This window comes from Sciurus vulgaris (assembly GCF_902686455.1).
Source record: "Sciurus vulgaris genome assembly, chromosome: 1".
NCBI lineage: Eukaryota > Metazoa > Chordata > Mammalia > Rodentia > Sciuridae > Sciurus > Sciurus vulgaris.
In genome coordinates this window covers 192,971,279-192,996,982 of record NC_136461.1, presented here as the reverse complement: position 1 = coordinate 192,996,982, position 25,704 = coordinate 192,971,279, and the positions used below count along the sequence as shown (strand labels likewise).

The window sequence follows — 25,704 nt, the reverse complement described above, 5'->3', positions numbered from 1 at the left end:
TCCCCCCAACCCTCCCACCCCTCTTTTCCCTCTATACAGTGCTTCCTTCCTCCATACTTGCCCCCCTCCCTAACCCTAACTCTAACCCTAACACTAACCCTTCCCTCTCCCCATTATGTGTCATCATCCACTTATTAGCGATATCATTCTTCCTTTGGCTTTTTGAGATTGGCTTATCTCACTTAGCATGATATTCTCCAATTTCATCCATTTGCCTGCAAATGCCATAATTTTATCATTCTTTATGGCTGAGTAATATTCCATTGTATATATATACCACAGCTTCTTTATCCACTCATCAATTGAAGGGCATCTAGGTTGGTTCCACAGTCTGGCTATTGTGAATTGAGCAGCTATGAACATTGATGTGGCTGTATCTCTGTAGTATGCTGATTTTAAGTCCTTTGGGTATAGGCCAAGGAGTGGGATAGCTGGGTCAAATGGAGGGTCCATTCCAAGTTTTCTAAGGAATCTCCACACTGTTTTCCAGAGTGGCTGCACTAATTTGCAACCACACCAGCAATGTATGAGTGTACCTTTTTCCCCACATCCTCGCCAACACCTATTGTTGCTTGTGTTCTTGATAATCGCCATTCTAATTGGGGTGAGATGAAATCTTAGGGTAGTTTTGATTTGCATTTCTCTTATTACTAGAGATGTTGAACATTTTTTCATATATCTGTTGATTGCTTGTACACCTTCTTCTGTGAAGTGTCTGTTCATTTCCTTCGCCCATTTGTTGATTGGATTATTTGTATTCTTGGTGTAGAGTTTTTTTAGTTCTTTATAGATTCTGGAAATTAGTGCTCCATCTGAAGTATGAGTGGCAAAGATATTTTCCCACTCTGTAGGCTCTCTCTTCACATTACTCATAGTATCCTTTGCTGAGAGAAAGCTTTTTAGTTTGAATCTATCCCAGTGGTTGATTCTAGCTTTTATTTCTTGTGCTATGGGAGTCCTGTTAAGGAAGTCTGATCCTAAGCCAACAAGTTGAAGGTTTGGACCTACTTTTTCTTCTATAAGATTCAGGGTCTCTGGTCTGATTCCGAGGTCCTTGATCCATTTTGAGTTGAGTTTTGTACAGGGTGAGAGATAGGGATTTAGTTTAATTCTGTTGCATATGGATTTCCAGTTTTCCCAGCACCATTTGTTGAAGAGGCTATCTTTTCTCCATTGCATATTTGTGGCACCTTTGTCTAGTATGAGAAAATTGTATTTGTTTGGGTTTGTGTCTATGTCCTCTACTCTGTACCATTGATCTACCTGTCTATTTGGTACCCATACCATGCCGTTTTTGTTACTATTGATTTGTAATAGAGTTGAAGATCTGATATTGCGATACCCATGCTTCACTCTTCCTGCTGAGGATTCCTTTAGCTATTCTGGGTTTCTTATTCTTCCAGATGAATTTCATAATTGCTTGCTCTATTTCTGTAAGGTACATCATTGGGATTTTAATTGGAATTGCATTGAATCTATATAGCACTTTAGGTAGTATGGCCATTTTGACAATATTAATTCTTCCTATCCAAGAAAATGGGAGATCTTTCCATCTTCTAAGATTTTCTTTAATTTCTTTCTTTACTGTTCTGTAGTTCTCATTGTAGAGGTCTTTCACCTCTTTTGTGAGATTGATTCCCAAGTATTTTATTTTTTTCGATGCTATTGTGAATGGGGTAGTTTTCCTAATTTCTCTTTCTGAAGATTCATCACTTATGTATAAAAATGCATTGGATTTATGAGCATTGATCTTGTAACCTGCTACTTTACTGAATTCACTTATGAGTTCTAAGAGTTTTCTGGTGGAATTTCCAGGTTCCTCTAAATATATAATCATGTCATCAGAGAACAGGGATAGTTTGAATTCCTCTTTTCCAATTCATATCCCTTTAATTTCTTTGGTTTGTCTAATTGCTCTGGCTGGAGTCTCAAGAACAATGTTGAATAGAAGTGGTGAAAGAGGGCATCCCTGTCTTGTTCCAGTTTTTAGGGGGAATGCTTTCAGATTTTCACCCATTTAGAATGATATTGGGCATGGGCTTAGCGTCGATGGCCTTTACAATGTTAAGGAATGTTCCCACTACCCCAATTTTCTCTAGTGTTTTGAGCATGAAGGGATGCTGTATTTTATCAAATGCTTTTTCTGCATCTATTGAAATAATCATGTGATTCTTAACTTTTAGTCTCTTGATATGGTAAATGACATTTATTGATTTCCAGATGTTGAACCAACCTTGCATCCCTGGGATAAAACCCACTTGATCGTGGTGCACTATCTTTTTAATATATTTTTGTATGCAATTTGCTAAAATTTTGTTGAGAATTTTTGCGTCGATGTTCATTCAGGATATTGGTCTGAAATTTTCTTTCCTTGATGTGTCTCTGTCTGGTTTAGGTATGAGGGTGATATTGGCTTCATAGAATGAGTTTGGGAGGGTTCCCTCCTCTTCATTTCATGGAATATTTTGAGGAGTATTGGAATGAGCTCTTCTTTAAAGGTTTTGTAGAACTCAGGTGAGAACCCATCTGGTCATGGACTTTTCTTTGTTGGTAGGCTTTTGATGACCTCTTCTATTTCATTGCTTGAAATTGATTTATTTAAGTTGTGTATGTCCTCCTCGTTCAATTTAGGTAATTCATATGTCTCTAGAAACTTGTTGATGTCTTCAAGGTTTTTTGTTTTGTTGGAGTATAGATTTTCAAAATAGATTCTAATTATGTTTTGTATTTCATTTGTGTCTGTTGTGATATTTCCTTGTTCATTCTGAATTTTAGTAATTTGAATTTTCTCCTTCTTTCTCTTTGGTAGTGTGGCTAAGGGTTTATCAATTTTGTTTATTTTTTCAAAGAACCAACTATTTATTTTGTTAATTTTTCTGATTGTTTCTTTTGTTTCAATTTCATTGAGTTCGGCTCTGATTTTAACTATTTCCTGTCTTCTACTACTTTTGGTGTTGGTCTGCTCTTCTTTTTCTAGGGCTTTGAGCTGTAGTGTTAAGTTGTTTATTTGTTGATTTCTACTTCTTTTGTTGAATGCACAACATGAAATAAATCTTCCTCTAAGTACTGCTTTCATAGTGTCCCAGAGATTTTGATATGATGTGTCTTTGTTCTCGTACACTTCTAAAAATTTTTTTATTTCCCTCCTTATGTCTTCTGTTATCCATTCATCATATAACAGTGTATTATTTAATCTCCAGGTATTGGAGAAGTTTCTGTTTTTTATTTTGTCATTTATTTCTAATTTCAATCCATTAATCCATTATGATCTGATAGAGTACAAGGTAGTATCTCTATCTTCTTGTATTTGCTAACGGTAGCTTTGTGGCATAAGACATGGTCCATTTTAGAGAAGGATCCATGTGCTGCTGAGAAGAAGGTGTATTCGTTCTTTGTTGGATGGTATATTCTATAGAAGTCGGTTAAGTCTAAATTGTTGATTGTGTTATTGAGATCTATGGTTTCTTTATTCAATTTTTGTTTGGATGATCTATCCCATGGTGAGAAAGGTGTGTTAAAATCACCTAGTATTTATTGTTTTGTGGTCTATTTGATTTCTGGAATTGAGAAGGATTTGTTTGACGTACATTGATGAGCCAATGTTCGGGGCATAGATGTTGATGATTGTTATGTCTTGCTGATTTATGCTTCCCTTAAGCAGTATGTAATGTCCTTCTTTATCCCTTCTGACTAGTTTTGGCTTGAAGTCCACATTATCTGAAATGAGGATGGATACTCCAGCTTTTTTGCTGTGTCCGTGTGCATGGTATGTTTTTTCCTATCCTTTCACCTTAGTATATGGGTATCTCTTTCTATGAGATGAGTCTCTTGCAGGCAGCAAATTGTTGGATTTTTCTTTTTAATCCATTCTGCCAGACTATGTCTTTTAATTGATGAGTTCATGCCATTAACATTCACAGTTATTATTGTGATATGATTTGTATTGCCAGTCACTTGACTCATTTTTGTTTTTTGACATGATTTGGTTTCTCCTTTATTTGGCTATTCCTTTAGGCTAGTTCCTCCCATTGCTGATTTGCATCATTGTTTTTCATCTCTTCCTCATGGAATATTTTGCTGAGAATGTTCTGCAATGCTGGCTTTCTTTTTGTAAATTCCTTTAGCTTTTGTTTATCATGGAAGGATCTTATTTCATCGTCAAATCTGAAAGTAAGTTTTGCTGGGTATAAGATTCTTGGTTGGCATCCATTTTCTTTCAGGGCTTGGTAAATGTTGTTCCAGGCCCTTGTAGCTTTTGGGGTCTGGATTGAAAAATCTGCTGATATTCTTATTGGTTTTCCCCTGAATGTAATTTGATTCTTTTCTCTTGCGGCCTTTAAAATTCTGTCTTTATTTTGTATGTTAGGTATTTTCATAATAATGTGCCTTGGTGTGGGTCTGTTGTCATTTTGTATATTTGGAGTCCTATAAGCCTCTTGTACTTGGTTTTCCATTTCATTCTTCAGATTTGGGAAATTTTCTGATATTATTTCATTGAATAGATTGTTCATTCCTTTGGTTTGTTTCTCTAAGCCTTCCTCAATCCCAATAGTTCTTAAATTTGGCCTTTTCATGATATTCCATAATTCTTGTAGATTCTGTTCATGATTTCTTACCATCTTTTCTGTTTGGTCAACTTTGTTTTCAAGATTAAATATTTTGTCTTCACTGTCTGAGGTTCTGTCTTCCAGGTGTTCTATCCTATTGGTTATGCTTTCTATGGAGTTTTTAACTTGGTTTATTGTTTCCTTCATTTCAAGGATTTCTGTTTGGTTTTTTTTTCAATATCTCTAACTCTTTATTGAAATGATCTCTTGCTTCCCGTATTTGCTCCTTTAACTGTTGATTGGTGCGATCATTTAATGCCTGCATTTGCTCTTTCATCTCCTCCTTTAATGCCTGTATTTGCTCTTTCATCTCCTCGTTTGCTTCCCTGATGGTTTTAATTATGTACATTCTGAACTCCCTTTCTGACATTTCTTCTAATCTGCTGTCATTGGGTTTTATTGATATAATATCTAGGTTTGTTTGGGACATTTTCTTCCCTTGTTTTCTCATATTGGTCAGATGTCAGTGGGACTTTGTGATATTGCAGAATTCTTCTATTGGCTTATAGTGTCCCTGTAGATTTCCAGTGTCTCACCTTCCTACCTTCAGTAGCCTGAAGTCTTGGAGTAACTTGATAATGCAGTGCTTCCAAGGAAAGCTGCCCCTAGCCCGCTACTGGTTCCAGGACTTGGAGCTCTCTCTGTGTGGAAAGGCTCTCACTGGGGGGCCTGCTCTGAAAAGCTAGCCTGGAAAGGCGCTTCCCACCAGAGGTGGCCGGTCTGCGGGCTGCTTGGGGAAGTCCCTGGCTGCCCTTTCCTGGTCCCTGAAGCAACCTGCAGGCAGGAACTTGCCGCCCTGGTTCAGGGACTTGAAGCTTGGTTCTGTGCAGAAAGGCTCTCACTGGGGGGCCTGCTCTGAGATGCTGGAGAATCTGGCCCTTTGGGAGGAGCCCACCGCCGGAGTGCTCAGGGTCGCCCGGGGAGGACTGTAGCTGCCCTGCCCTACTCTAATAAGCCACCCAAATCCGGGCCTGCCGCCCGGGCAGCGCTTCACCGGGTGGGGAAGACTCACCCTGTGGCTCTATTTTAGTCCGAGTCTCTCAGGGCCTCCCCTTCTTGAATTCTGGGTTCTGGAGTGACTGGAGATGCAGTCACCCTCTAGTCCGCCATCTTGGATCGCCCCATGGAAAAAGCCTGCGGCCACGGCGGGTGCCAGGGGGCAGGTCCGCCTGGAGAGGTCTCTGGCTGCCTTGCCCTGGTCCCAGAGGCTGCTTCTTGCAGGCCGGAGGTCACCGCTGGCTTGGGGACTTGTGGCTGGCTCTGTGTATAAAGGCTTTCACTGGGCGGTCTGCTCCGAGAAGCTAGCCTGGAAAGGCACTTCCCGCCAGAGGGGTTGAGTTCAATTTATAAATAGTAATAGGCACACATATTAAATGTATGGCTTAATGAATTTTTATTTAGAAATATAGAGCTATGTCCTTTAAATTTTTATGATAGGGTGTTTACTAATTAATCATCCTCAGTGACATTATCAAGACCATGTTAATATCATTTGCAAAATGGATCAAGATGGTGATCAACCAGTGACTGGCCTCTAGATCAAGGTCAATTGGATTCTATTAGGGTTTGCGAAACTTGCCCAATTTCAGAATCACCCAGATATTTATTAAGAGTCAGGACCCTGTCTTGGATGTTCTGGCTAAACAGGCTACTAGGGTCAGGAGTCAGAAGTGTGTGTTTTCAGTAAGCATCAGGCAAATACAGGGTTATCACATTCATCCCTCACAACCCTAAGAAGGTAAGGTTTTAGTTCTACTTCACAGAGAAGTGAACTGTGGAACTAAGGTTAATTACCCAAAGTTATACATTAGTAAGAGGTGGATCTCAAGTTCTGATTTTACTTTCTGATTCTTGCCCACTATTCTATGCATCCACCCAGGAGCATGTCCTGATTTCCTAGAGTTTTAGTGGCTCTAAGAATCCGTTGAGTGTATGTTACAAATCTCTCCTCTCATGATAACTTAACTATGCAGTAGATGCCCAACTTTTCCACATAACAAAGAAAGCGATACCCCAGGTCCCATGATAAAGTGAGGACAGAGGTGTAGACAGTATCAAAGAGCTACAGTGTGTGTACTCATGGCTTCAACAAGTGGTTCTCAAAGTGTGGTCCCTGGCTCAACAGTTTGGGTACCATCTGAGAATTTGTTAGCCAAGCAATTTTTTGGTCTCGCTTCAGACCAATTGAAAGAAAAATTCTCAGGGGGGCCCAGCCCCTCTTGACTTAAGTTTTCTGGGTATTTCTGATGTGGACTACAGTTTGAGAACCACTGGTTTGGAAGCCTATCCTCTTTGTCTCCCAACTCCGAGGGTTTGTTGTAGTGAGGGAACTTTGCCAGGAAGAGGTGGCCCTTCAGAAGCATTGTTTTGCCTCAGCTGTGAGGACCACTCACCAATCAGTCTGAAGCCTGGCCTGACTGCATATGCTCACTGTCACTAGCATCTTGTAAACTGTCTTACTGTGAGCTTGCAAGCATTTCCCATCGGGTTTGTGCTCTTCTTTGTTTTTACCCCCACATTTTTTATTGGTGCATTACAGTTGCAATATTGATGGGATTTGTTGTTATATATTTGTACATGTACATAATATAACCATATAACTTGGCCAAAATCACTCTCTTCTTTGGCTTTATGTGAATGGCTGTCCATCTTATTGGCACTCCCTCCTGGGCACAGGTTCTAGAACCTTACAACCTGTCTCCAAATCTCAGCTCTGGTTATTACTAGCTCTGGAAGTGGGCAAATTTCACAATCTCTTTTTGCCTCGTGTCACTTCATCTGTGATACGTGATCAGCATCTGTGCCTACCCAATGGAATTATGATAAGGATGACATATAAAGTCCTTAGAATAGTGCTCGACACAGGCTAAGGACTAAATAAGGTAGTCATTGTTATTATTGTTTTATAAACCTTTCTCATTTTTGCAGGTATAAGTACATTTGCTATATTTTAAAAACAACTTCATGGCAGTGAAAACTTGTAACCAATTAAAAACAAGGGATCATCCGAACACCTTCTAAGAAATCCTTTAAAACCCAACCAATTAGTAAAACAATTAAATTAAAAATACACTATCTCCTTAAAAATAACAGAAGACAATCACATTTATTGGCAGAGGAAAAATTATCTCACTGTTATCAGATTTGACAGATTTGGGTTCACACTCCAATTTTGTTCAGTCAAACCCCAGTTTACACAGTATGACCATAAGCAAGTCACTTCTCTCTGATCTCTGTTTCTTCATATGAACAATGGGACCATAATGACTACTGCAGAACAATTATGAAAATTGAAATAAGATGTTTAGTCAAAACAAAGTACAGTCTGAATATCCCTTATGTGGGAACAGGAGTATTTCAGATTTGGGATGTTTTTGGATTTCAGAATATTTGCATATACATAATGAGATATTGCAAAGAAGGACCCAAATCTAAACACCTTATACACATAGGCTGAAGGTAATTTATTTATACAAGATTTTTAATAATTCTGTGCATGAAATGACAAAGTATAGACTTGTCAGTGCTCGGGAATTTTTGGATTTCAGATTTTCAGGTTAAGGATGCTCAATGTGTACTGTAGACTTAGGCTGAAAAAACAGAGCTTTATCTTTCAACAGTTCTGGAGGCTGCAAGGCCAGTATTAGGATTCCAACATGGTCATTTCTGGAGTCCCTCTTTTTGGCATGTGGTCAGCTGCCCTCTTTCTTTGTCCTCAGATGATCTCTTTTTTGTGCATGCCTAAGAAGAGTGCCAGCTTTCTGCTGTCTCTCCAGATAAGGACACAGGTCCTATGACATTTGGCCCATTTCGTTTTTTAAGAACATTTTTAATCAGTGCATTATAAGTATGCATAATAGTGGACTTCTCTGTTTAGGCCCTATTCTTATGACCACATTTATCTTAACTAGCTCCTTAGAGGCCCAACCTCCAAACATAGTCACACTGAGAGTGAGCACTTATGAATTTGGAGGTATGTGCCTGGCTCATTGATTCATTCATTCCTTCATTTATAGAATGATATATGTCCAGCCTTATCTGGCATAAAGCTTAGCACAGATCCACACTGGCTGACTATCAGCCCCTTCCCTTCCCTTTCGCAGTGCTGGGGAGTTTTGTTCAAGGTCAAAGTCAGTCTCTTCCCTCATATAAGAGAGACTGGCTGGGACCATAGCCAGTAGGAAACAGGTTTCTTCTAAATTGAGTTACTTCCTCAAACTGTTCATAGTTGATTTATTTGTTTGGGTTTTTTTGTTAAGGCCCAGGCACATCTAATTTATATTTTTCTGGAAGATGAAAATTTGATTGTGTCTCATAGCAGTGGTACCGGGAATGCTTACAACATGTTCTTGGTGCCGAATGCCATGCGGAGAAGTTTACGAGCAGCCGTCTCTCCCACTGATCAACTTCCACGGTGCCTCTGTGCATTGATGGCGCAATTTATGGCAAGGCACTCAGGAAGTGTGCAAACACGTTGTGATTTTAACTGTCCTCACTCCTCAGCTTGCTAAGAGTCCTTGGGGAAATATTTTTTGCTTAGCCAAAATTTATTTGATACTGCCGAACATTTTTTTATAAAAGGTACACTTTCCCATATGCAGTGAAGTGTTGGGATTTTGTCATTATTGTCATAATTGGCAAGTCAGATGGGTCTACAGAGAGGGAAGATTAAGGTTGCAGTAGTTCTGGAATTTTAGAGGAGATTCAACTCAGAAGTTCTGCACCCTCAGTTCAGTGACTGGCAGAAGTTTTTGAAACACAGAGCTTGTAGAATCAGTGATGCTGCTTGAAGCCCAGTTTACCAGCCTATGGGCCAAAGAAGAGGGTGTGGGGTAACCTTGAAAGAGGACCTGATGGATGCCACTTAGCATCCAGGGACACTGAGCACTGCTACTAAATATGTTGGGTAATCTTTGATGCCTAAGAAAACAACACATTTCTAAATGCTAAGAGTAGTGTGGCCTCAGGCCATCCTTAGGAAATTTAGTAAGTCTTTCCACTGGGAAAGATTGCCAATTGTATTTGTCAAACATTAAATTATAATCAGACAGTGGTTTTCGTGCTAAGCCTGGGAGGCATCCTCACTCTTTGGGAAGACAGGCATATTCCATGGACCTTCCCCAGGATGGCATGAAAGGATCTGTATACCCTGTCAAATCCTCTCCCAGCCAACCTATTTGTACCCATATGCTCTGGGCTTTCACTGGTTGCGGGCCCCTGTCTCCCTCCTAATAACTGGTGAGATCCTTAGGGTTTGTGGGTGAGAGAAAGCAGAATGGGGAGATCTATGGACTTTGAAATTAGGAGTTGAATCCTGAGACCTCTGATACTTGCAATGTAAGCTTGGCTAAAAGATCGTTTTCTCAGAATACAGGTCTCTTCATCCATATGACGGGCAAGAGCATCTTCTACTTCACATACTCATTGATAGGACGGATTATCTATGTAAATGTCTAGCGAATGAATTAGAAGAAATAAGTGATTGATAAATGCTAGCAATTGAAATTAGAGTGTGAGTGACTGGTAAGTTTTATCGGAGACCCCTAGTGTCTTAATGTCATTGAGATGGAAGGACAGAGGTTCAGAAGAGTGTCAGTTGGCTTGTAGGGTGTGGAGGAGCTGGGATGGAACTGGGGAGACTGGAACACCTTACCTCACCCACCACTAGCCCTAATTCCTGTGGCCTCTGGATTGCTTCCTCCCTGGGGCAGGGATGTTCAGTACAATTTAAGAAACTTTTAACAGGCTCCTGTTAGTGGCCAAAATTGTGGAAGTGACCAATGGGAGGAAGTTTTTTAAAAGCGAGATGTGGATAAAATAGAAAACCGAATGTAGTAAGAACTGATTGCTCAGGTTATTCACCTGTGGTTTTATTTTCTCCGCAAAACAGAACTGGTTTTTAATTGCCATTTCCATACATGGAGAAATTCTCAAAGATCTTTTTCCTAATATGTATTCCACACACACGGCGGCATATGTTGAACTAATTAAAGCATAAATGAGACAAGAGAACATGTAAGAGATAATCAGAAGTTTCAAGAAAATGTGTTTTAAAAGTATAGCTCTAATAGTGCTAAATAAAAAAAAAAAAAAGATAACTTCAAAGGGAAAATTTCCCAAGACTTTGCACTATTATGAGGTGAGAATATCCATTAGACTGCAAGTCCCATTTGCCTCTGGAGAGGAGCAGCCCATGGGTAATTTTAGCTCATGGATGATGGTAGGCCGTTGTTCCATTTTGTTCCTTTCAGTTTCCTCCTCCCTCTATAGCTGATGAGCTGGAGTTTGGCCCCCTTTCCTGGTGTGATGGAAAGAATATGAACTCTATAGACACATGAACCTGGGTTCAAATTCTGGACTCTAACTGGGGGATCTTGGCAGCTGGTTCACTGCACAGCCATGGATTCTTCGTTTAAGTGGGGATTATGATACCACTTTCAAAGAGTCTGTGGAGCATGTGCCAACTTTCCCACCCGTGGGCTGTCACTTTCCTCCCTCAGTGTCACTACTGGCAGCTGTGAAAGGTCATGAGACCATGGGTGAAGGTGTGAAGGACAATGACTTGTCTATACCTGGTAAATACCACTGAATAATCAAGAATGTTCTCAAACTGTCTTGCTGCGGATTCTTCTGTCTTTGTTTATAATCAATATCCCTCAGTAACGTCACCTTTCTAGAAGGTGGGGCCTTGCCTGATTTTCAGCACCATAATCAGACAGAAGAAGTTTAGAAGATAGAAAGGAGGTGATCGATCAGCTATTCCTGCTGGACGGGCATGGGGCTCATGGGAAGCCCTTCCCACCTGACAGTTGGGTGCTTGTCAGTGACTCTTTGCCCTACACCTCTTTCCTAGAGAATCTACTGACTGCTGGACTCCATTTGAGTGGTTAGTGGGGGGAGTACTTGAGATCACCAGAATCATTTCAGGGATCTAACCAGTTGCTTTCCCTTCCTTCTCTTTCCCTTCCCTTCTCTCTTCTTTCTCTCTTTCTGTGTGTGGCCTGCACTGTGGCATCTGGTGGGAGATGCTAATTACAGCAATTAAGTAAAATGAGGATGTAATATTGCTTAGCAACCCAGTTACCTAATATGTAATTTTCCTAATTTGGCTGAATCTGTGTGCTGCAACTGTTGTTGCTTTAATTAAGGATATTAATAATAATGTTTTTGTATGGAACATTTTATGCAACATTCCCAAACACCTATCCAGAATTAAATGAGTGGATAAGCATCCCTCCTGAGACAGGGTATTTTACTTGTTTGTTTTTCTCAAAAGCAGTAAGGCTAGGAGCCATGTCTGAGGATTTGGAAAAAATGTGCAGCCCAGTACCCCAGTTGTTGGTAGAGAAACACTTGTTCTGATATCTGGCAAGAATGGCAGTATCTCTAACTGTAAGTTCCCCTATGTCTTGGACAAAGATTTGACGTGGAAGTGGTCTTTTCACAGTTAATCTGAGCTTCATGGGATATACCACTTTGGGTATTTGAAAGAATTTAAAGACATTTTATCCTTTGTATCTGACTTGAGGACACATTTATATACATCTCTTTGAATTGGATCCATGCTGCAATGAACATGAAATCTTAGTGATTTTTCCTATCTTGAAGAAATAGTCAACCTCTCACCCCCTAGACCCCAAAAGGTAACTCTAATCCAATAAACCAGAAAGTTACTACTAAAAACGCCAGTTGCTAAAGATGGACTTAAAGGAAGAAACAGGAAATGGATATTAGGCTGTTCTTATGAAAGAGTTCATCCTAGTTACCTTATAAGATTACTTTTGTTCATCACTGAACTAATCTGGAAATTATTATTTAGTGGACATGAACCCACATTCTTTGGAGTAGCATTAGCCACTCCTGCTTTGTGTGGCTGAGGGTGGGAGGGGAGATAGATAATGACAGTCCTTAGTCACGAATTTCTTATGTAATCATCTTTGTATTCTAGCTCTTCAGTCATTCACTTAGCAAATATTTACTGAGTGCCTGCTCTGTGCCTGGAATGGTTCTAGGGGATAAGGATGCAGCACGAAATAGTCAAATAAAAATTCCTGCCCTGATAGAAGTTATGTTCTAATGATAATGTGGCTCCCACAGCACCGATTGTGATAACTGCTCTTCTGTGCACTATTCACTGTCCTCTTTTCTTGGAGGGCAGGGGGTACTGGGGATTGAACTCAGGGGCACTCGACTACTGAGCCACATCCCCAGCCCTATCTTGTATTTTATTTAGAGACAGGGTCTCACGAGGCTGGCTTTGAATTCACGATCCTCCTGCCTCAGCCTCCTGAGCCGCTGGGATTACAGGTATGTGCCACTGCACCCAGCTATCATCTTTTATTATAGACATTTTTATTGGCTCTTCTTAGTTATACATGACAGTTGTATCCATTTTTATAAAATTATACCAGAATGGAATATATATTATTCTAATTAGGACCCAATTCTTGTGGGTATTATGATGAGATTCACTTAGGTATTTCTGTAAGTGTACATAAGAAAATGATGTTAGATTTATTCTACTGTCTTCCTATTGCTACCCCCCCTCCTTTCCTCACCATTGTCTTATTTAATGTTCACAACACATAGATAGGAAGATTATTACCCCGGGTTTGTAGTTAAGGAAATGAAGGCACAGAGAGTTTGAGAAACTTACCACTGTCACACAGTAAGTAGCAGAGCTGGGATTGGAATCCAGGTGTCTGCTCTACTTCCTCATACCTATGGCTTCATTCCTTTACCCCACTGTCTTCAAGTTTAGAGGTGAAATGATTGGATCCCGAAAGCCTTCACCTAATGGGTGCATTAAAATCCACTCCAATGGCCTAACTGGGTGGTAACTGAAGGCAGGTAAGGTGTGGCTGGAGCAGGTGTGTCATTGGGGGTATGTCTTTGGGGTATTGTCCCTAGGAGCCAAGCTTAGTCTCTGCTTCCTGAATGTCGTGTCTTGAACTGCTTTCCTTTGCCATGACCTTCTGCCTAACCTTGGGCCCCAAGGAGTTGGCCATCTATGGACTGAGACCTCTGAAACCTTGAGCCCCAAGTAAAATTTTCCCCCTCTAACTTGTTCTTATCAACTCTTTTGGCCACAGCAACAAAATAATGACTAAAAGAGACTCCTATTCATTTTTTCACTTATTCACACTCCTACCTAAGAGGAAATGTAAAATATTGCTGGGGTTCGTGGCTGTACTTCCAACCACAGAATCTGAATCTACATTTTGTAACCAGGAGAAAGCACGTCCTTAGGATTCTCCAGCAGTTTCAGGGATGACTTGGAAACTGGGTGTGAATGGCAGCTTGAAAGCTTGTCCCAGGGTGACAGTGGTTTTTCCTGGCTGGGTAAGGAAGTTATCTCTTCTTGGGAGATAGCAGTTTTTTGTTGCTGCAGTTTAGTTGCTGCCACAGATAAGAGACAGATGGTCATATTTTTAAAGATACACAAATAGCTTAAATGTAAAATAATTGAAAGATAAATAATGCCTATTTCAGAGTCCCCCTGAGACAGCAGATCAGGACAGATCTTTGGGAAAAATCTTGGGAGTAATGTAAAAAGACTGTTACTGGCAGAGTGGGAAAAACCCAGGCAGATTACATCCCTACCTTTCAAATGTCCAAATGGAGACTTTTAAAATCGTAATGTCTGCTGACATTTACTTGGCACTCAATTCCCAGAATCTGGCTACAGTAATGTGTTCCTAAGTGTAGACTACAAATAAAAAGTCCATTAGGAAGCCCTTTTGCTGGCCTCAGATCACAGAACATTTCAAAGTAGATCAATAGTTTGTATGTGTGTGTGCTTTTCCTTGCAAATTGAATTCAATTTAAAAAAAAATTTTTTTGAAAAAGCATGCATTCATGCAGATATTAAACCAACATTTATTGAACACCTACCATGTATCAAGTAGAGTGCCAAGATCATCAGTGGGGGATGACCTTGATGAATGAGGTCTAAGAGGTGATGATACTCCATATTTTAATAAATGAGGGTATCTTTCTGTTTTAGTCAGATTTTTGCTGCTGTGACTAAAACACCTGACAAGAACAATTTCAGAGGAGGACAAATTTATCTGGAGCTCATGGTTTCTGAGGTCTCAGTCCGTAGATATCCAGCTCCATATCTGGGGGCTCGAGGTGAGACAGAACATCATGGCAGAAGAGTGTGGTGGAAGGAAGAGACTCACATGATGATCAGGAAGCAGGGAGAGACTCCACTCACCAGATACAAAATATATACCCCAAAGGCATGCCCCAGCTGATCCGTCTCCTTCAGCTATGCCGCAAATGATCCATCTCCTTCAGCCACGCCCTACCCGCTTTCAGTTACCACTCAGTTAATCCCATTAGGGGATTAATTCACTAATTTGGATAAGACTCTCATAACCCAATTGTTTCTCCTTTAAACCTTCTTGCATTGTCCCACATGGGTTTTGGGGGGACACCTCACATCCAAACCATAACACCTTCATTGTGCCAGAATTTCCCACAAGGCTCAGATCCACCCTCTGGAGGAAGATCATCATGGTTATCGAGTTGTCCCCATGAGGGGAGAATCATTTCTTCACTCACCCACCTTGACTCATAGTCTACACTGGTCCTTTCCTAGAGGCTGGCTTTGACTCAATTCTATATTTGAGAAATCAATTGCCTGAGAACTGGGGCTGAACCTGCAGTAAAGAGGATCCAGGAATTAGTAGGGGAGAAAGGATCTTTCTATTAAACTGTGTCTCTTCAGGGCTTGGGCTGTGTCTGCTCTGCTCACACTGAGCCTTGGGTTTGCATAGACTATATGTTGAGTGGGCTCTTCCCAGTAGCCTGACAGGCTTAAACAACAGAAATTTGGTTCTTGCACCTCTGGAAGCTAGATCAGGTGCTTCCAGTGCTGTTTTCTAGTGAAAGTTGTCTTCCTAGCTTGCAGATGGCTGCCTCCTTGCTGTATCCTCACATGGTTTTTCTTCTGTGACCACACAGGGAGGGGGGGAGGTCTGTGGGGTCTCTTCCACTTCATATGAGGACACAGTCCAATTGGATTAAGATCCCACCCTTACAACCACACAAATTTAATTACCTCCTTTTAGATCTTATTTCTAAATACAGTCATATTAGGGTTTAGGGCTTCAGTCTATGAGTTTAAGGGGGATACTGTTCAGTCCACAACAGTGATGAATAATTATTTATTCAAATATCAGCTGGTGAATGGCAAAATCTTAATTTGTTGATGGAATGAATGGATAGTGATTTCCAGTGATCTGTTGGAAGGAGAAGGAATTTGAACAGAGAAGTAAGCTCCTCTATTCTCCTCCCCTGAATCCAGAAGAATCACTACAGCTTGCAGATGTCAGCATCTGTCCTATACATCATTTGCTGGAGGCCAGTTGTTTGGTGTAAGGGATTGTTAGGACACAGGGGAGAATCAGTTAATTCCATCCTGAGGAGGGCTCTTCCACAGTCACGGCTCAGGGACTGGGTGTTAGGATGTGGATGTGTTCAATTTAGAATAACCCAGACATAACAAATGCAGAACAGCATAGCTGAGCAACTCCGTATTCCAACACTGAAGTGGCACTACCACTAAACAAGCAACAAGCCAAACACTCAGGACCTACTGAGTCAGAATTTATATGCTTTTCAGTGCAATGGAAGTCCTGATTCTAAAAATTGGAAGTTTTGGTTCATTTCAGTATTTTACAACCCATCTTTAAATTGTGTAGTATAGTATATGTTTCTAAGAGGAATTTTTAACTTAAAAAAAAAAAAAGAAGAAATGAAAACACCTTTAAAACTGCCTTTCTAATGTATTTGTTTCCAAGCTTTTATTTTACATAGTTGAGTTATATATTCAAGACTCTACAATAAACATATTGACAGATATTCCCCACATTTACATATAGTATTTATAAAATAACTTAAAGGTCTATATAATACTCCATCCAGAGAATGTGCATCCATGCCTATAGCAGACATCTGATGTAGTTCACTTAATATCAACTTAGAAAAAATAAACTTTTGTTATGGATATACAGACTAGCTTAAACATGAATTTGTTTTTATCTCAGGGTTTGCATACAGTACTATACCAATATTGTCGTATTCAAAAAAGAACACATAATTCAACATGTTTGCTATTTTTTAGATGGTAAATCAACCTGTTCTTTAATATAAATATTAGATAATTCACACTTGGTTAGTTGAAAACCTATCTTTACCATTTTCAATCAATAAGAACTTCTTGATGGGATGAATAACACAGCACACCATCAGTCCATGTTCAAGGGTGCCTTTATTCATCATTACTCTCTGTACCATGCTGGGCTTCCCCACCGAAGACTCCTGCTGCACGGCATAAGTCAGCCTGATACAGGGCTATCTCACATCTTGTTTTGTCCTGTTAGTAATATCATTTCTCATCCTCAGAACTACCAAGTGTGAATCTTCTAACATATTAAATTTTCCAGTTATTATTGACTTCAGTTGTATAGTCTCTCCAGAAAAATAAACATTGGTCAGAAATACACACACGAGCGCGCAAACCCACCCACACACACACTGCATTCCTCTGAGTGATTTATCTTGTTCTCACTTTGCTTCTGCCTCTATAACACAGTTATGCCGGAACCAGATTATGACAGAGTCGAGGCCCTCTAGATGGAATATCAAAGGATGGAAAGTGAGAATGAGTTAGGTCAGGCAAGGCATAAAGGAACCAATTTTTATGGCATGTTAACTGCGATGTACCAAATACAGAACTAAGTGCTCTATATATTTTATCAAATTTAATTCTGATGCTATGGGGCAGGAATTAAACTGAGGGTAGGTATAAGGCATGGACATATTTATCGAATATACACCACATGCTGGTTTCTGCACTAGCTACAATACATAGATTATTGCATTTCATTTCACAACCCTATCATATGAGGTAGTGATTCTTAAAAAATGTAACATGTGGCAGACAGAATTGAATGATGTTCAAATGCAGCTTTATATGCCTGATGTTTTTCACTTAATTTTGATTTAAAGAAGATATTCTTTGTTATCAGTATACACACTAGATATCAGAAACAGCAATTTGCTTTTCTCTCAGAGTTTCCAGAAAGTACTATACTAATACTGTCTTGTTCAAAAAAAAAAAAAAAAAAAAACATAATTGAACCTGTCTATTCCTTTTTAAATGGCAAATCAACCTGTTCTTTGTATAAATGTTAAATAATCCACACTTGATTTGTTGAAAAATCAATCTTTTTGATTTTCTGTCAATAAGAACTTAGTGAAGGCCTCCCAAACTTGTCTTGTTCAGTTTAACACACAGCTGGCCACCTGGGCTCCACTGGTACAAATTTTAAGGTTTTAAGAAGGAAAAGGTGAATACACACCTCTCTCGTTTGCTATAGATACATTTTCCTAATACATTGTTACCTGTTCCTCAATCCCATTAAAATCTCTATCAAGCTTTGAGCAAAATCTTCCTGGTTTCTTCGGCCTTACTTGACTTTGAATCCTCCAGCAGCTTCTCAGTCACTTGCTCACTTCTTCTTAACTAATGCCCTCCTGTCTCCTGAGTGAATAGGTGTCAGCCTGCCAGATAAACCCGTGTGGGCAGCTGGTGTGGCTGCCACTTCCCTTCACACTGTCCAAGGCTCCACTCCCGGGGAAATCATGGGCTTCCCTATCTTTAATGAACCTCACAGCCAGAAGGCTTTTCAGCTAACCTTTTCCTTCAAGCTGGCATTGCAAACCACCTCTCCCTCCAAATTCTAACTTTAAAAGCCAAAGAAAGTGTCTACAAGTCACACAATGATCTTGTTACTAGAAATCCAACAGGCTCTAAATACACTTTATTCCACTGATAATTTTGTGTGACAGTATTTAGGTTTGCAAGAAAAAAATAAGCTTTTATATTTCCTTTGAGCAATTGTTCATCTAGAGGTAACAAGTTCTGTGCCTAAGAAATAACTCTGCCATCCACCATGGAGCTAGACACCTGACATTTCTCTAGCAAATGGTAAAGTGTTGCTTTCTGTATTCAAAGATAAGGATGAAAATGCAAATACCCTGCAGAGAAGTAACATTTACAAAATTATACTTGACGCAGCCCTGCAAATGATTGATATGAGAGTCTCTCCCAAAAGGAATTGAGATATCAAGGAGCAGAGTGTTTCAAGGTGAGGAGTGAGAAGCAGGAGCCAGTACCTGCTCAGAAGTTGGCGCTCAGAGTGCTTTGATTCTTCACACTTTTAGACGGGTCTTTCAGAAAATTATTTACTATCCAAGTCACATTTTATGGCAAGGATAAGTTCCAAAGTCAGTGTGAAAATCTTGTGTAATTAAAAAAAAAAATTCTTGAACGTTCCTTAAATTCCCACTAAATGGACACAAACCCAAATAAATACAATTTTCTCATACTAGACAAAGGTGCCACAAATATGCAATGGAGAAAAGATAGCCTCTTCAACAAATGGTGCTGGGAAAACTGGAAAACCATATGCAACAGAATGAAATTAAACCCCTATCTCTCACCCTGCACAAAACTCAACTCAAAATGGATCAAGGACCTTGGAATCAGACCAGAGACCCTGAATCTTATAGAAGAAAAAGTAGGTCCAAACCTTCACCTTGTTGGCTTAGGAGCAGACTTCCTTAACAGGACTTCCATAGCCCAAGAAATAAAAGCAAGAATCAACAACTGGGATAGATTCAAACTAAAAAGCTTCCTCTCAGCAAAGGAAACTATCAGTAATGTGAAGAGAGAGCCTACAGAGTGGGAGAATATCTTTGCCACTCATACTTCAGATAGAGCACTAATTTCCAGAATCTCTAAAGAACTCAAAAAACTCTACACCAAGAATACAAATAACCCAATCAACAAATGGGCTAAGGAAATGAACAGACACTTCACAGAAGAAGGTGTACAAGCAATCAACAGATATATGAAAAAATGTTCAACATCTCTAGTAATAAGAGAAATGCAAATCAAAACTACCCTAAGATTTCATCTCACCCCAACTAGAATGGCGATTATCAAGAACACAAGCAACAATAGGTGTTGGCGAGGATGTGGGGGAAAAGGTGCACTCATACATTGCTGGTGTGGTTGCAAATTAGTGCAGCCACTCTGGAAAGCAGTATGGAGATTCCTCAGAAAGCTTGGAATGGAACCACCATTTGACCCAGCTATCCCACTCCTTGGCCTATACCCAAAGGACTTAAAATCAGCATACTACAGAGATACAGCCACATCAATGTTTATAACTGCTCAATTCACTATAGCCAGATTGTGGAACCAACCTATATGTCCTTCAGTTGATGAATGGATAAAGAAACTGTGGCATATATATACAATGGAATATTACTCTGCCATGAAGAATGATAAAATTATGGCATTTGCAGGCAAATGGATGAAATTGGAGAATATCATGCTAAGTGAGATAAGCCAATCTCAAAAAACCAAAGGACAAATGATCTCGCTGATAAGCGGATGAGGACATCTAATGGGGGGTAGGAAGGGTTAGTGTTAGGGTTAGGGTTAGGTTTAGGGTTAGGGATAAGGAGGGTGGTAAGAATGGAGGAAGGAAGGACTGTATAGAGGGAAAAGAGGGGTGGGAGGGGTGGGGGGAAGGAAAAAAAATAACAATGACTCAAACAACATTGCCCTATGTAAATTTATGATTACACAAATGGTATGCCTTGACTCCATGTACAAACAGAGAAACAACATGTATCCCATTTGTTTAAATAATAAAAAAAAGAAAGAAATTTAAAAAAAAAATTCCCACTAAAGTACAGTTTCCACCCTTTCTCAAGAAGTCTAGCATCACCAATGCCAATTCTTTCTCCAGCAAGGATAAACAGACTGCATGTAGCTTCTTCAATTGAGTCCTCAGTTATTTGATTTCATTTGAAGGTCATTTGCATAACAAAAGTACCCACCCAGAAGGATATTCAATGCAGCCTGGTCCTCCTGACTATCAAAGATCTAGGGAAACTCAGTCCCACAAGGAAACAATAGATTCACTTTCCCATCTCATGTTCATGCTGGGACGCGCATATGCTCAGGAATGGAATGGTGGAAAGAACTTTAGACAGCATTTAAATTCTCTTCTCTTTCTCGTTTATTTATTATTTTTTTCTTTTTTTGCTGAATGAGCATAGCAGAATTTGCACAAGTTAAATTCATCATTTGACCCCTTTGCGTTTCATAAAATGTGCAGCCCTTGGAAGCTTCTTGATCTCAATCTACCATTGGAGAGAAGATGGGAGAAAAACATGGAGAAGGGTATAGTGTATCCATTTGGTTCCAGTGAGATCACAAAAATGAAAACAGATCACCAATTTGGGGCTTCTACTAGGTAATATGCCTGGTGGATAAAAGAATCTTTTCATAATGATCTCTCAATCTCTCCCCGCTCTCTCTCTCCCCAGGCTGGTACATTCAGGTCCAGGGAAGGGATCACCTCAGGCTGGCATGGATCTGTCCTTTGCAACCCGAACCGGTACCAAGCAAGGCATTGAAACACATCTCTTCAGGGCAGAGATCAGCAGGGACCTCTCGCATTGGACCAGGAGCATCGTACAGGGGTGCCACAACTCGGCGGAACTCATTGCGGAAATCACCACCCGTGAGTACTGCTGGACTGGGCCGCTGGCATCCCTATTGCAAGGAAGGATACATCCTCCACGCTGGCCTCAAAGTAGTCCCATTACTGGCCTTCTGAGGTACTTAAAATTCTTCTCAACCCAGGCACTGTATGCCCAACTGAAATATAAGCAAAGGTTTTTATGGTGAAAAACCTTGTTTCGTCTTCATTCAAGAAAGTTTGTAGGAGCCAGGCACCGTGGGGCACTCCTGTAATCAGCAGCTCAGGAGGCTGAGACAGGAGGATCGCAAGTTAAAAGCCAGCCTCAGCAACAAGGAGGCACCAAGTGAGACCCTGTCTCTAAATAAAGTACAAAATAGTGCTGGGATGTGGCTCAGTGGTTGAATGCAACAGAGTTCAATCCCTGTTACTCACTCCCCACCAGAAAAAGAAAATTGGTAGGTAATTTGGATAGTCAGTTACCATTTTTCTAGTCATAACTGGTAAGTCGATTCCTGGAGGAAAAGAACCAGTAGGATTCTTAGTAATAAACTACCTGAACTGATTCAGAGTAATTTATCACCAAATAATATTGGAAATATATCAGGTAACTACCTATATCAATTATTGGGTACCCACTGTACACTAGGTATTTTATATAATGTCTTTATTTTCCCATTCAGTGAGAAGTAACTCTTGGTGAGTTCAAAATCAATTTATGAAACAAGGCCAACATTTTAAAAATTGAATAACATAGAATAGAGACATCAGTGTACATATTATTTTAACGTTTTGTAGAACTTTTTATTCAGGGGTGTGCATGTGTTTGTGGGCATGCCTGTGCATGGTCCTGGGTCACAATAAATTGCCCATCTCATCTGACAGCCACAATTCTCTTTGTCAGCCTCACAAACCAGGAAGCAAATTCTTAAGAAAGGCTAAGCAACTTGCCAAAGGTCACACAACTAGTTAATGACAGAACTGACTTTAACAAAGGCCATGTCACCCTGAATTCCATTGCTCCTTCACCATCCCCTTTTATACCAGTGAATCACAGACAGCAATTCTGTTCACATTGCTGTATTGAGTCATTTTCATGCCATTCTCTAAAGCAGATAGATGACAGCTAGATATGGAAACATATATAAATATGCAGATATATGTAGATATAGATAATTTAATTCTTTAATTGGGCAAAGGTAGATTAAGAGACTGGAAAAGTAATATGAAATCTAAGGTAACATTATTAAACAAAATTCACGCTGCAGAGTCTTGTACATTTGCTAAGGTGGACTCCTATTTCACCCTGTGTTCTGTATCAGCCAGCACAATGCACGGTCAGCAGTGTCTACAAAGTTATTTTTCCTGCTCCTGAGATCTATATAACAATTTGTTTCTGGTTCTGAGACCAATGACCAACCTCTCTCAGGTCTCCTAGGGACACTGATAAAAGAGCATCTTGTGAGTGACATAGCTGCTCATATCCTCAGCAAGTCTTCCATTAACTCTAATTTGGGGTTTCTTAGGTTTTTTTTTTGTTTGTTTGTTTTTTGTAGTATTGTCCAACCTCTTCTTTCATGATTTCTTTCATGTCTCCTTTTCTGTGGAAGCAGTACAAGGTTATAGTAACAAGTGGTGTGACTATTAAATTCTTAAATTCAGATAGGCTTGGATTCAAATTCCAATTCTATTTCTTTATTAATCATTTTCATAATCCCTTAATTTCTCATTTATAAAAATAGGAGAACAATATCTCAGAGGTGTAATAGAAATAATAGGACTCACTTCCCAGGGTGGTTGTCAGTAAGTAGTATCATCAATTGCTGTTCTCATTATTATTATCTCAAGACGTGTGTTGTCCAATATAATGGCCTTTCTGTGACTATTTAAATTTAAATTATTGAAGTTTAATTATTTCCTCAGTTGTGCGAGCCATATTTCAAGTGCTCAGCAGTCACACATACCTAAAGATTACTGTGTTGGACAGTGTAAATCTACAACATTTCCATTAAGCCTCTACTCAAAAGGAAGAAGATTCCCTACCAGACATTTAAGAATGATGCTTCCAAATTTCAGCTGCACTGAAAACAATCATCATAATTTTGTGTTGTTGTATCCTCAAAAACCTCAAATTACTGACCCTCCCCAGCCCCCAAAGATTCAGATTCAGTAGTTCTGGGGTGGGGCCTGAAAATGACATCTGCTGGATTCCAGGTGGCACTGATGCTGCTGGTCCATGGACCACTCTTTGACTAGTACTACACCAGGGTGCAACTTCTCAGGCACCAAGGAGCATTCTAAAAGAGGGGACTCATAGAACCATGTAGTACTTCCTGTACTACCTGTTGTATTTGAAAAGCCAGATGCTTGTAGCATTTCTGTTGCAGCATATTCAAGATAATCAGTGCCTTGTCATAATTACCTCAAGACTAATTTGTACCCCCAAATATTTCCCCTCATTATTGGAAATAATATATTATATTATTTATATTTTGTATAATAATTTATATTTTGGGGGGATGGGGTGAGTTTTAAAAGTTTTATAAAGGCATAATACACATTAAAACTTCACATATTTAAAGTGTATAATTAAAAAATACATATACAGTTGTGAGACTCTCATTACAATGAAGATAAAGAATGTATTTATTACCTTGAAGTCTCTGCTGCCCCTTTCTGTCACCCAACCTTATCCCCAGGCTGTCACTGACCTGCTTTATATTATAATAAGTGAGTTTGCACTTTCTAGTGTTTCATGTAAATGGAATAATGCAGTATATACTCTTTTTAAGGGGTAAGGTACAGGGCCATTCTGGCTTCTTTCACTTAGTATTACTGTTTTGAGATTCATCCATGTTTCTGAGTGATCAAAAGCTCATTCCTTTTCATTACTTAATAGTGCTCCATTGTGTGGCTACACCACATCAGTTGACAGCTGGTTTATTTCCAGTTTGGGATTGTTACAAATAATGCTTTGTGAACATTAAGTAGGAGGGTTCATAGACATATGTTTTCATTCCTCTTTGTTAAATATCTGGGGGTGTAATGGTTGGATTATATAAACATATACTTAACTTTAAAGAAACCTCCATACGGTTTTCCAAAGTGGTTTTGTTAACTTACATTCTCACCAGGCTTGAGTTTTGCTATATCCTCATCAACATTAGATATGGTAAGTCTTTATTTCTAACCATTTTGATAAGTGTAGAATAGTGTTTCATTGTGGCTTTAATTTCTTTTTTTTTTTTAACCCATAGCTTTATTAAGGTAAAACTGAGTACAATAAAATGCACGTATTTGAGTATGCAATTTGATCAGTTTTGACATGTATGTAACCAATACAATCATATAAAAAGCATTTCCATTACTTTATTAAAAATTTGAAATCATTATGCAGACTATTTCCTGTATAATTTATTACATTAAAAATCAATCACCTTAAGATATATAGAACCCCACCCCCACACGTCAACTATTTCAAAATTAAATGGCACACTTTTAAATATCTCAGAGATCAAGGAAGAAAGCACAAGAAAAGTAAATAAAAAGTGCTTCGAACTAAGTGAGAGTAAAAGATTAAAATATCGGAACCTCTGGAATGAAACAGTACTCAGATGAACATTTATAACTTAAAGTACTTGTATCAGAAAGAAGCTAAAATAACAAATTATTTTCAAATTATGTTGTAGGAAGGAAAAAAGAGTAGGAGAAGAAATATATGAAACAGAGAGGAAATAATACAGCTAAAATTTGATTAAAAATAAACAAGTCTAATCAAGAAAAAAACAGGAACACGAAAATGAATATCAGTGGAAAGACAGTTATCAAAATAAACCTTGCAGATGCTAAAAATATATTAAGGCAATATTACAATTGCATGCCAATGTATGTGATTGCTTACATAACACAGTCTTTATTGGAGAAGGATTGTATACTGCTGAGAAGAAAGTGTATTCAATCATTAATGGATGGACTATTCTATATATGTCTGTTAAGTCTAAATTTTCAATTGCATTTTTTACTTCTATAGTGAAGCTTTTATCTTGGATGCCTATGCTCATGACAAGAAAGACTAGAGTTTTGACCTGAGAATGAAAAAGCCCAAACCACCCAAACTTAATTTATATATGTAATATCAGCAAATTAATATTCCATGTGACATTTTTTTGGAGTGTTCTAGGAAAGAATAGAGATAGCCAAGGGAATTTGGTTGACGTCCTATGAATTTTGTAAAATCTTTCTGTTTTGATAAGCTGAACTCTGCTTCAATAGGAAAATAATGAGGCTGTTCATCGACTAGCCAAAGAAGAATAACAAAGCTGGCTGAGCGAGCTGAGTAACGTCAGAGAAGAAAGGAAGTGATTAAAGGTGCAACCCAGTTACACCTTGAAACACGCCTATAGAGGTTGGGGGAAGGGGTTTCTGTTCTAAGCAGAGCTTCAGTTAATGTGAATATGTGTACAGTTTATCCTGTGTAGACTGAGAACATCTTTTGGAAGCCGATTCCTTTACATAAAGGTCAC

At 39.2% G+C, this 25,704-nt stretch overlaps 1 protein-coding gene across 2 annotated transcripts in view; it reads left to right on the top strand.

The window, feature by feature from the left end:
- Nucleotides 1–25,704, top strand: part of SNTB1 (syntrophin beta 1) — a 242,551-nt gene that overhangs the window by 208,352 nt on the left and 8,495 nt on the right. For both annotated transcript variants that reach the window (XM_079141538.1, XM_079141537.1), the window contains exon 5: nucleotides 21,027–21,223. In XM_079141538.1, coding sequence (XP_078997664.1) covers nucleotides 21,027–21,223 — 197 coding nt within the window. The remainder of the gene's footprint in view (nucleotides 1–21,026; nucleotides 21,224–25,704) is intronic.